Source organism: Felis catus, chromosome E1, assembly GCF_018350175.1.
Source record: "Felis catus isolate Fca126 chromosome E1, F.catus_Fca126_mat1.0, whole genome shotgun sequence".
Lineage (NCBI taxonomy): Eukaryota > Metazoa > Chordata > Mammalia > Carnivora > Felidae > Felis > Felis catus.
This window is the reverse complement of record NC_058381.1, coordinates 31,147,370-31,160,484: the sequence shown is the minus strand read 5'-3', so window position 1 is coordinate 31,160,484 and position 13,115 is coordinate 31,147,370. Positions and strand designations below refer to the sequence as shown.

At 46.0% G+C, this 13,115-nt stretch overlaps 1 protein-coding gene across 2 annotated transcripts in view; it reads left to right on the top strand.

Annotated features, from left to right (window-relative positions):
* The first annotated feature begins 11,598 nt into the window (after window positions 1-11,598).
* The window catches only part of HLF (HLF transcription factor, PAR bZIP family member), a 53,543-nt gene continuing 52,026 nt past the window's right edge, over window positions 11,599-13,115 (top strand). The window contains exon 1 of one of the 2 annotated variants that reach the window (XM_006940189.4): window positions 11,599-12,110. In XM_006940189.4, coding sequence (XP_006940251.1) covers window positions 11,996-12,110 — 115 coding nt within the window. In that variant the 5' untranslated portion in view covers window positions 11,599-11,995. The remainder of the gene's footprint in view (window positions 12,111-13,115) is intronic. The other variant, XM_003996672.5, reaches the window with a different exon arrangement.

The following is a 13,115-nucleotide window of genomic DNA, read 5'->3' as shown; positions in this document are numbered from 1 at the left end:
AAACCCAAGCTGGAGAGGTAATGGAGAATCTGGGAGCATTGATAACAAACACAACTAACATTCAGTTTTGGATAAAAGCTGACGGGCAAAGGAGGAAGGACCAAGCTACTGAACTCTGTAAATGATATTTTTCACTCCTTCAGAGGTAGACACATAAGAATAATTGAAACGTGAGAGTTAGAGGAAACAATGCTTGGGAAAACGGATGAGTGAGCACCTTTAGATGACCTAGGAGCTGACTCTATGTTTTGGTCTTGTCTCCATGAAGTCTATATATTTATGCATCCAGTAATTGAGTGTCTTCTACATAGTGGGTACAGTGTTTTAGAGATGAATGTCAGGAGGAAAGAACCACACCCTCCAGGGACAGTGGAGGAGATGGGCATATAAACAGGTTTCAGGAGCCCAAGAAAGGACTAACTTTTTCTGCGGGCATCAGGAAGGTTTCAGCAAGGAGTGACAGTGAGGCTGAGCCTGGAAGGTAGAGACATCAGATGCAAACACGAAGTGTGAAAGCATGACAACTCTGTTTCACTGAGTTACTACTTTGTGCCAGGCACCTGTCCAAGTTCTTTGGACAGTTCTTTAATTCAGGCACTTAATCCCTGCCTGTGAGGTTGGGATAGCTGCAATCCTCATCATCCTGTTGGGAAAACTGAAGCACAGAGAAGCCTGGTGACTTGTCCAGAGGCACTCTACTAACAGATCGTGGAGCCAGAATTTGAACTCTAGTAGTGGTCTTGTTCAAGAGCTGCCCACCTATATACTGCATGCTGCTTCCTGCTGGTGGGGCTACGGTATAGGTGTATGGCAGAGGGTTGGGCAGGAGTCTGACAGGAGTCTGGAGATTGGTGCTCAACTGGAATGGGTCTACTGCATGATAAGAAGGTTGGGATTCATTCTACATGTAGCTCAGAGACATCAATGGCTCATAAGCAAGAAAAAAATCAAATCAAATCAGTACTTTTGAGAGATGGTTTTAGTAGAAGATTATTTTGGGGTGGGAATGAAGAGGGAAAGTGTGAGGAGAGCAGTTAAGTAGGCCATTGGGATTTTCTAAAGGAGAGCTGAAAAAAGTCTTCACAAAGGCCATGGCATTGAGGACAGAAGGGAGAGAGTATTTATGAGAAATAGTTAGGATCTGGCTTTGATTTTAAGGATTGCATTTTGTTCTCAAATGCAAGTATGAGGATGGGAGGATGAGGAAGACAGGAGGGTCAATTCTGCAGCTTTTAACTTGGTGATTGAGCAAATTGGTACCATTAGGGGAGGGAGGGAATACAAAAAGAAGAGTTTGGTTTATTTGAGGGTAGGAGGAAAGAGGGATTAAAATTAGGGTTATGTTGCAAAGAGAATTAGATTCTCAGATATTTGGGACCTATTACAGAACTGTGGCATCTAAGCTTCCTTGGTTGAGTTAGAAAATTGTACTAGCCAGCTCATATTGCTTATATTTTTATTTTCTCTATATTATTATGGCTTGACATCTTAAAATTTTTCTGGCTGGGGTGGGGTGAGAAACTGTCTCCTTAGGGCTAACCACTTCTTCACTGTAGCAAAGGACTCAGCTGGGAACATGCCTTTGGTATGCAGACTAGCCACTCCAGAGCCATACCTCCTCTATCCAGCCTGGAAACCTGAAATCCCTTTATCATCCCAGAGTCAGGTGCTAGAAAACTAGGGACCACCCCTCTAGCTTAGAGCCCGCCAGAATTATTCAAACTAGCTAATCCTAAACTGTTTCCTCTGCCCTACCTTGCATTTCCTGTGTCAACTCCAATAAAGGCCAGGGCCTTGGCTCTCCTGTTGCTGCTGCTCTTCTACCTGCCGATGGGCACTGGTGCTTCCCCCTGTGGCCCTGCATCATGTGCGGTGCACCTGGTTTCCAGGACCTGTGAGTACAATAAACTTGTTTCCCCGAGCCTCTCCTTTGTCTCCTCCTGTGACCATCACCTAAAAGAGCACAGAACACAGGTAAATTCCCCAACTCTGAAACAACCTTCCTGTGGCCTCAGATTGCACTATTATCCTTGGCCAGAATAACAGGAGGGATGAAGGAATATGGTTAAATCCATTTCTCCTCATGGAAAAACTATTCTTTTTTTTTTTTTTTTCAACATTTATTTATTTTTGGGACAGAGAGAGACAGAGCATGAACGGGGGAGGGGCAGAGAGAGAGGGAGACACAGAATCGGAAACAGACTCCAGGCTCCGAGCCATCAGCCCAGAGCCCGACGCGGGGCTCGAACTCACGGACCGCGAGATCGTGACCCAGGCTGAAGTCGGACGCTTAACCGACTGCGCCACCCAGGCGCCCCAAAACTATTCTTTTTTTTTAAACATAAGTTTAAATGTTATGTATTTTTGAGAGAGAGAGAGAGGGAGCAAGAGAGGGGCAGAGAGAGAGGGGGACAGAGGATTTGAAGTGGGCTCCATGCTAACAGCAGAGAGCCTGATGTGGGGTTCAAACTCACAAACTGAGAGATCATGACCTGAGCTGAAGTCGGAGTTCAACCAACCGAGCTACCCAGGCATCCCCTGGAAAAACTATACTTTGTAGTGATAGGATACAATCCTCATATTTTGAAGGTATTTTATTAGACTGTCAGTTTTTGTCTTGATAAAATACTTAAAATGGCCTGTGTTCAATTTGTGAATTGTTTTGCATTTAGCTAGCATTTTTGGTAGTTGGTGGAAGTTAAACCCAGCGTTGAAAGCAAGGTTGCCGCTCTGTGACTGGGAAACATAAGAATCAAAACACTAAGAATGAGGTTGTGATACCCCAACAGGTTATCTGTAAATGTGGAGGAGGAGACCTGGGATCCACCAAAGGCCAATCAGGGCCCTTTAGGAGAGAGGAGCACTTGTAGGCTAGTGGTGGCTCAGTATTCAGATAAACCAAGGCTTCTGAACCTCAGTACTATACAGATTAACTCCTTGTTTGGGGCTGTCCTGTGCATTGTAGAATTTTAGCAGCATCCCTGGACTCTGCCCTCTAGATGCCTGTAGCAGCAGCCCTACCCTGAAGCAGCCCCAAAGTTCTGACAAATAGAAATATCTCCAGACATTGCCAGGTGTACTCTATGGGAGGGGGCAAAATCCTCTCTGTTTGAGAAGCACTGAGAAAGACTTAGATTGGTTTCCATTTTCTGCTACTTATTAGCTCTGTGACCTCAACATGTTGCTCAACGTCTCCAAGCTTCAATCTCCTCATCTAGAAAATGAAGACTGCAGTGGGAATCTGCAATTTTTGTCCGTGAAAGATTCCCTCCTCTTGAGAATTGCTCTTCCTCTCCACTCCAACCATTTGATCCCAGCTAGCATGGCCACATTCACATCCTCTACAGGTCATTGCTACTTAATCCAAGAATGGGAAGCTGACCTAAGCTAGGCCCAACGGAGCCCCTCTTGCATTTCTTGAGCTAAAACTCAGAGAGCTGGTCAGTCCCTCTCTAATGGAGGAAACAAAGACATGAAACCCCTGAGCTGCTGGAAATCATGTGACCCAGCATATAGAAGAGGACAATTTGTGGGGATACCATGAAGTCAACACAAAGAGAGAAGCATGAGACCATGAAAAGACAATGAAAAGGCCTCCCAAACTCCCCCAATTTACCCAAGGTAGTGTGATTTTGGTTTATGACACAACCAAGTATTTTCATCAATTAAAAAATATTAATACCCATGTCATAGGGTTGTTTTGAAAGTAGAAGGTGATGGTACATGCAAAGCATGTAGCATAATGCCTGGTCTAGTCAGAGCTCTGCAAACGGTGCTGGAAGAAAGGTCATTCTTTCTCCTGTCAATTCTGCATTCCAGCAAGTGAACAGCCTATAGTTCTGACTGTGTTCTTCCATGCCTGGGTCCTCTACTCCCTGATCTACTTCTATCTACAAAACTTTCCTTGAGGCCCCTCTGTGCAGGCTTCTGTGAGCCCTTCCAACACAGTTAATCACTTCCCTGTTCATACTCCCTTTTTGTCCATCAATTATACCTATGACACTGAGATAGATATCTGGTTAAGTGGCTGTCTCCCCACCTGATGTCAAGGAACTCCATACTTCTTTGCTTTAATCCTCAGCATCCAGCACAGCACTGGGCTCAGAAGAGCCCTCCACCAGTGTTTGGTGCATTGAGGGGAAGAGACTAGGGTATTGTCTCAGGAAGGCAGACCCACTAAAATCTCACCAATCTTAATGTTCTGTGCCTGACCACCCCTCCCCCCCAATCATTAACAGATGAGGAATAGTTTGCTTGGGGCCCAGTAAATGCAGAGTTCAAAGAGTTAGGAATGCTGCCTCTAGCAACTTGCAAAACCCAGAAGATGTGATACCTCAAGATATAATGAGTAGATCCTTCAGGATGCTTCCTCTTACTCCTCTCACCCTGGCTGTGAGTCTCCATGATGGAAATGTCCACATTCCCTCAGTTACTCAATTGGAAAGAAGTCACAGCAAAGCTCTGTGCACCTGGCTGGCACTGCCTGATGTCATTAAGGCCATCTGACTCACTTGCCTCACTCTGATTCTATGCTCAGCAAAAAAGCTCCCATGGAGAGTATCCTTATAGGGCAGGGAACACACTGTCCAGCTGACACAAATTTTTAAGTATTGCTTAAAGTTCAAACATATCTTACATGCCCAGAGCTTCTTTCTAAAGGAAAGCCATGCCAGATTAATCTGGTTGCATATGATTTGTGTCATATGTCTGAGAAACCAGTTGCCTTGGCCTCTTTAGTTGGACCAATTACCAATGTCCCAACAAAGACATCCATTTATAGGCATTTGGTTGGCCAATCACTTATGAGATGGCTCATGTGAAACTCTGCCCAATGCAAGAGCTCCATATGGGATGCTGACAATGTCTACGAATTAGAATCTTCATCTTGGGATAAAGGCACAAGGAATGGAGGCAAGCTGGTCCTGTATCCCTACATGATGAGAGGCCATTGTTCACGTTCTCCCCAGGTCTGCAGGATGCTTCCACGTGGTCCATGAGCACATGCATGCTCCTAGAACTTTTATAGTCTTCCTTTCCACCAGATTAGCCTCACAAGAAATTCATCACCACAGGGCAGCTAGTCTTATTTTTCTGTAGACCTCAAAGAGCCTAATATGCAGCTTGAAAATTATATTTTAGAGTGTGGTTGACATGTCAGTTTTGCTAAAGTTGATCAACCCTGGATCCAGAAATTAAAGACTAAATTCTGAGTCATGGTGATTCCATGCCTCTATAGCTCAACTGTTTCCAACTCCAGCTATATTTACTACATTTGAAACAATTTCCATTTGTTAATTAACCCACACATTTCTATTCCTCCCACCCCTTGGGAAGATGAAGGAAATGGGCATGCCTTCCCTACTCTGGTTGAGGGGCTATTTAGAATTGGTCATTGCTAAATTTATTTTCCCACTGAACTTCAATTTTCTTTGGATCCTGGGTGCAGTAGAAGGTGACTGCCCTGGTGAGAGGGACAAAAAGGGGAGAAGAAAAAAGGACACATGTGTTTGGATGGAAAGTAGAAAGATCACAGGCCCAACAGCTATGCAGACTCACAGGTAGGAGCATCTCCAGAAAATGCAAATATGCCCCAATTAACAAGTCCTCACATTTGTTTAGCCTTCGCAATTTACCAAGCACCTCCAGATGCGTGATCTCATTTAGTCTTCCTCGCAACTCTGTGAGCTGGGAAACATGGGCATTAGTTTATATTTCACACAAAGAAAGTTGAGATCAGAGAGGCTATCCAAGGTTACAGGACAGAGGCAGAATTTGAACCATTTGGAAACCCAGTGTGTTTATTGGGTGGATGTCCGCCATGCATTTACTATATCAAAGTTAAGAGCACAAGCTCTGGAGTTAAGCAGAGCTGTTTTGACTCATAGCCTCTCCATGTATTAGTTAGTCATAGGACCACGGCATGTCTGCTAATTTCTCTGTCCTCACTGTGCTCATCTATAAAATGGGGATAATAATGCTAACATACCCTATACCACTCTTGTGAGTAATAAGTGATAAAATCTATTCAAAGTGTTTAATGCTATGCCAGAACATAGTTAAGCACACAATAAATGTGCCTTTCTCTCATCATGATGTTGGTTTTATTATTTTAGTAGGAATAGTGGTAAATACCAAGGTATGCATGGCCCCAGACCATTCCACTGCAACTGTGTTGATTATTTGTTTCTCTCCTTTTGCCACATATATTCTTCTATGCTGTTTTCCTTCTCCTACCTTCCTATCACACTTACATAAAGCCTCTGATTCTTAAAACACACACCCTTGGCCTGCCTCTTATACCTGTCTTAGTCTTTCCCACTCAGATTTACTAGAGCACCACAGGACTCAGAGAAGAGGTAGGAAAGCCTAGCCATGGTCCTTTACATGAGTCATCCTTTGGAGGAGAGCTTAGCATTCCCAGCATGTCTTTTTGTTTCAGGTTTGCATGTTCCTGTCTCAAGCAAATACATTTGAGGGTCTTCAGGAATTAAGCTAACGAAATATAATTTTCCTTTTCAGTGTGTTAGCTGGGTTAGAGATTTCAGGATGGAGAAGGACGCGCTGGGTTAGGTGTATTCAGCTGAACTCCCATGTGATGCCTTTTACTTCTGAATTAATTCCCTGGACAAAGTGCCCTTTCTGGCAACAAGATAAACAGGTTCATCTAGAGGTTTGGCTCGCTGGTGTATAAAGCCCTTCATAACCACAAAGTTGGGCTCTATCCACCCCATGCTCCCAGTCCCTGGTAGGGTACAGTGGCAGGCATTGTATGCTCAGCCAGGTTTCACACCCATTGGGAATCTGAAACAGACACTGCTTAGCCACAAAGCTCTTTCCGCAGACCTGCAGAGCGGGTGCCAAGATGGCTGCCTCACATCTGCACCCACTGAGCTGCAAGAAAGGCTTCCTTACCCAACCTCACTACTCACAGTCCTGAAATGACTGGACAGGTGGAAACCACTGGCTGGGCAGAAGGCTGATTTCCAGAGCTTCAGAGCAGAGTCAGGCTGTGCTGGCATCTTTTAAGAAGTTGATTCTGAGAAACCTTTCTCCTACGGTCATTCCTATTTTTAGAACAGTTTCACACCTCAGGAGCCTCTACTATCCTTCCCTCCTTGAAGAGACAGTTGAAGAGTTTTCCACTGACTTGTCAAGTGTTCTTTTTATAATATTTGTTTGGCTTTTTCCAACAAAGGATTTAATTTTGGCTTTTTTTTTTAAAGCATTGGAATATTGATAGTGGTAACCAAAAGCATCTAAGAGATCAATATTTGTTCATGTACATAAACAGCAAGTTGGCCATTGCTTCTGCCTCCAGGCTTTTATTTAAGTTGATGTGGACAACTTTGTAGAAGGTCTTGTAACAAACCAAATGAGCTACTGAAAGCAAGCCATTCATGTTAGCCATGAACTTTGATGAACTTTGTTCTGTTGCTTGATAACAATCAGAGCCTAGGAAACTTACAAATAATATTTATTCTGTCTTTGAATATTTTGTCCCTTGAAGTCCAAGGTTTGACTTCCCACAAATGTACAGCCATATAAACGCACCACATCAATTCACAGGAGAGAATGAATGTCTTTGCAACAATTGCTGTTAGAACAATTGGAAGTCCCCATGAGACAAATAAAAAAAGAACCTCAACCCCTACCTCAACACCATACACAAAATGAATTTGAGATGGGGCATAGACCTAAATGAAAAAGACTTAAACTATAAAATTTTTAGAGGAAAATCTCTCCAAGACTCCAGGTGGTCAAAGGTGTCTTAGTTCACAGAAAGTAATAATCATAAAAAAAAAATCAGTAAATTGAACTTCATCAAAACTCTGCTCATGGAAAGACAACGTGAAAACATTAATGGGCAAGCCACAGATTGGAATAAAATATTCACAACACATATATCTGGCAAGGGAACTTGATTCCAAAATATATAAAGAACTCCTGAAATTCAGCAATAACGAGACAAAACACCCCAATTTTAACATGGGCCAGGAGCTTGAATAGATACTTTGCAAAGGGAGATATACAATGACTAATAAGCACATGAAAAAGTGGTTAACATCATTTTTCATCAGGAAAATTCAACTTAAAAGCACAATGAGACATAACATGACTAAAATTTTAAGAAACTGACACCACCAAATGTTGGTGAGATTCCAGAGCAACCTGAGCTCTCAACTGCTGCTGGCGATGCAGGAGAATTGACCCAATGCAGCAAACAAAACTATTTGGCAATTTCTTATAAATCAAAACATATCTTGGGGTGGGTGTTGAGTGATTGAGTGTCTGATTCTTGATTTCAGCTCAGGTCGTGATCCCATACTGAGCGTGGAGCCTGCTTAAGATTCACTCACTCTCTCTCTCCCCTCTGCCCTTCTCCCCTGTTCTCTCTCTTTCTCTCTCTCTCTCTTAAAAATAAATAAACATTAAAAAAAAATAAATCATATCTCTACCCCGTGTTACAGCAATTCCACTTTGTTTACCCAAGAGGAATGAAAAAATTTTCACAATTTGTGGCTGCCAATTTCCCTTCTCCATATCTTTCTCCATGCCATTCTCTTCTGGAGTTCCTTTTTTCCTGTTCCCATCCCTGATTTCTGAATGTACAAATACTGTGCATCATCCACATCCTGGTCTAAGGGGCTGGTCCTCAATGTGGGCCATGTTCAGAGTTGATCAGAGAAACTGAATTATAAGAACCAACTTGCCGATGGGGCACCTGGGTGGCTCAGTTGGCTGAGCATCCGACTCTTGGTTTCGGCTGAGGTCATGATCTCACAGTTTCATGAGTTTGGGCCTTGTGTTAGGATCTGTGCTGGCAGCACCGAGCCTGCTTGGGATTCTCTCTCTCCCTCTCTCTCTGCCCCTCCCCCACTTGCTCTCTCTCTCTCTCTCTCTCTCTCAAAATAAATAAACAAAAAAAAAATAATAAAATTAAAAAATTAAAAGAACCAAATTCCCAAAAGACTGGTTGATTAACTAGGATGCCAGTATATCCATTTGCAATTAGAAGTATAATTTTCAAGCCACAATATTAGACTCTCTCCAATAGTAAGGAAAAGATCACTCTGGGAAACCAGATTACTTGAGTGGATAAGGGTTTCATGGGAAAGTGAGGAAGTACAGGGAACCATGAGCAAGTAGAGCATCCTGGACGTGCTGAGGACTGCTAGTGGACTGTTATCCTTTTGTGCACCTGCAGTCTATAATCTGTTTCTAACCAGTCTAAGAGGATGCTCTCGGCTATCCTAGTTAATGAATGGGTTTACAGGTGGGTGGGGGAATGAAGGCAGGAAAATAGCCTCTTCCTCTCTGAAGGATAGTGGAAGAGTCCTTTCTTTCGTGAAACACTGTATAATGGAGTTGAGGGATTTGGGAAGTTCGGGAAAGACCTTTAGCTCCATTCTCAGTTCAGATACCTTCTCCAGAATCCCTCTCCTAATATAAGTGCCCATGCCACCTTCATCTATCCTTTTTTGCTCTTTTAAGACTATATTATAATGTTTACATATGTCCATAACCTGTTACATTAGAATTATGTCTTACACATCTTTTTCTCCCCAATCCTGGCACAGTTCTGGCACACAATTGGTATTCAATAAATGTATGTGGTATTAGCTAAAAATCTGTTGTTTTTGGAATTTGGCTAACATTTGAAACATCACCATGCTTTCTCAGAATGTTACCTCTTCATTATAGTCTTATTTTCTAAAGTTTGTTCATTTATTTTGAGAGAGAGAGGGAGAGCGAGCATGAGTTGGGGAGGGGCAGAGAGAGAGAGAATCCCAAGCAGGCTCTTTACTGTCAGCGCAGAGCCCCCCATCTGGGGGTCAATCTCATGAACCGTGCGACCATGACCTAAGCTGAAATCAAGAGTCGGAAGCTTGCTTCACTGAGCCACCCAGACGCCCCTCATTATAATTTTAGTGTGAAGAGAACTGTAGAGGTCACTAGATCACAGCCCAACTCAGATGGGAAGGTATTTGACTTCTGGCATCCTGTGCCCATTTAAGGCCCTCCTGATCTCCTGGTTTCCGGTACCTTTTCTCTTGCACTTCCCTCCTGGGGGCCTCAGGGAAGTAGAACCCCCAAGACTCTGCCATATCTCAACCCAAAGACAGCCTTTACGAAAGAAAGCCTTTGTGTCTCATTGAAAGAATTAAAAAAAGATTTTTAAATGTTTTTTAGTTTTGAGAGAGAGGGAGAGAGAAAGAATGAGCAGGGGAGGGTCGGGGGGGGGGGGCGTGTGGGGAGAGACACAGAATCCCAAGCAGGCTCCAGGCTCTGAGCTGTTAGCACCAAGCCGGATGGGGCGGGGGTCCTCTAACCCACCAAAGTGAGATCACGACCTGAGCGGAAGTTGAATGCTTAACTGAGCCACCCAGGCGCTCCAAAAGAAAATTGTCTTTACTTTGTGCCTATTCCTTCCTGCAGACCCTTCCCCAGATGATGGTATCTTGATTTTAGTGAGGAGTTATAGGAAGGGAGGGGAGGACCCTGCCTACCTGCCTGGAGCTCTCCAAGCCGGACGCCAACTTCCAAGCCTTGCAGAAAGAAGGCTCCAGGCTCTACACAAGCACAGCGCTCCAGCACCACGAGTTTTGCAGGCCCCAACCCACCGAGCCAGTTGCTGAAGCCGCTGCTAGGGCAATGAAGACCGAGACCCTTCTTAAAAAAAACTTTACAAAATTATTTTAATTACTGTGCGGACCTTGTAACTCGATCAAGGCACAGTCATCTGTACTCTTCTGCAGCAAATATTCTTGAAATCCCACCAGTGTATGCGTGTCTCTCCTCTGCCCTTATTCAATCCCAAGCAAATGGGTATCCTTATGAATGTCCTCCTGAGAGTACGGGAAACCCTTGACATCGGTCCCTCTCCTTTTCACTCTACTTTTTGTATCTCATTAGAACTTCTAGCACGTAATTATTTTTCAATAGTTTTGGCAACAGGGCAAGAAAGAGGGTGCTAAGCTTGGCTGTGGCCAGGAGAAATATTTAAAAGAGTATTTACCTTCCATTTGGTCTAAACCAGTCATTCCCAAACCTGCTGCTCATTGGAACCACCCTGGGGAACTTTAAAAACTAATGATGCCTGGATGTCAGCCCAGAGGTCTGATTTAATTGATCTGGGATGCAGCCTGGACATCTGGCTGTGTGTGTGTGTGTGTGTGTGTGTGTGTGTGTGTGTGTGTCTGTTTAACTTTCCACGTTGTTCTCAGGTTGAAAACTACTGAAAGAAATTCCTCATTTCTCTTTCTAACCTGAAAAAGTTGGGTTCTTAGCCCAGGTGGGTGATCCAGGGATCTGGCACCTGTCTCTTTACTGCAGCTCAGCGCTGCATGGCCTTGGAAAATCCGCGCGCGCGACGACGCTAAACACGTGGCGCCGGGGCGGGCGGGGCGGGCGGGGCAGGCGGGCGGGGCCGCGCGTGGCCCCGCCCCTGCACGCCTATCGGCGCGCGGTGCGGACCCTGACGTCACTCTTGTCAGGGCCGCGGCACATGGGCCGCCGGATGCGCTGAGCCCGGCGCTGCGGGGCCGCGGAGCGCGGGGGAGCAGCGGCCGCCGGCGCGGGGTGGGGGGGTGGGGTGGGACGGCGCCCAGCCTCGGGTGCTGGCGCGTGGGGGCCGGGCCGGCGCGGTGCCTTCCGCCCTTCTGCAGCTATCTGCATATTTTTTCTTTCTTTTTCGCAATTTTGAATATTTTGCAGGACGAGGGGTTCAAGGCAGGTGAGAGCATCCTGCACGTCGCCCAGGAGCCTGCGGGCGCTTGGCGCGCTCTCCGGGGACCGTCTGCACTGGGAACCCGAAAGTTTTTTGTTTTTATTTTCTTATGCAGATGTATTTATAAAGATATAAGTAATTTTTTTCTTGTCTCCACCGCCTTGAAAGCGAGTACTTTTGGCAAAGGACGGAGGAAAAAGCTCAGCAACATTTTGGGGGGCGGTTGGGTTTTTTTCTTTTTAAAGAAAAACATTTGAGTGCATCGCGATGGAGAAAATGTCCCGACCGCTCCCCCTGAATCCCACCTTTATTCCGCCTCCCTACGGCGTGCTCAGGTCCTTGTTGGAGAACCCGCTGAAGCTCCCCCTTCATCACGAAGACGGTGAGCGCTGCCTTCCTGGCTGCCCCGCTCTGGGAAGAAACGACGCTCCCTGGGGTCCCCTTCCTTGGCTGGGCAACCCTGCTGGAGCATCCATACCCTCCCTCCCTGTCCCCTGGCACCCTATCCCTGCTTTGATGAAATTTGAGGAGCCCACCCATCACCCTCCCTCTTCCCCCAAAAGGGGGATCCCCTCACTGAGGAACGTTTAATATAGCGCTGGGACCGACCCAGGCTCGCCGGGTCCCGGTCCCGCGGCGCAGGTGGGAGTCATAACTTGACAGGTCAGTGTTCCCTAGATTGAGGGTCACCCGCACGCAGAGTGAAACCGCCCGCGTAAGGGCAGAGCTGCCCAGTCTGGGGAGGAGAAAACAGGGGCCTCGTTTTATTTCGGGGAGGGGGGGGAGGTAGGTGGTCTCGCAGCGTACCTCGGGTATTGGGATCTTGCTACTGTTTGTGTGTTAGTTAGCATCAGGAACTTGCGAGGCGTGAGCCGAGACGCGTGTTTTCCTAGCGATGGGTAATTCAAAAAGGGGGGTGGGGGCTGGGGCTGGCGGGGGAGGGGGAGTGGTCTCCGGGCGGGAAGCTGTGCACGCCTCCAGCTCTGACACTTTCCCCGTGCACTTTTCCTGGTGGGAGGGGAGAGCGGAGCAGGCTCACGTGTAATCGCGCAGGAGCCTCCTCTGGCTTGAGCCCTTTCTTGGTAAGTCCCAAACCTCCCCAGGCAACCTTGGCTGGAGCGGGAGAGGAGGGGTCGGGCGAGGAGGCGCGGAACTGAGCTGGTGCCGCCAAGGGATTTGTCAGTTGGGCTGATGCGGTTTCATGCCTTAGATATCACAGTTGCAAATGCAAATGGTGCGGCTTCTAGTGTAAAAGTCTTGAAAGATCATTTGGTTACAAAGAGCTTGGGAGTACTCGCATCTTCTCTCCTAGCAGGGGGCAACCTGTTGCATTGCAAGAGTTGAGGGGTTTGGTTCGCCGTCTGCAAAGCAGCTTCCCTCTTAACTC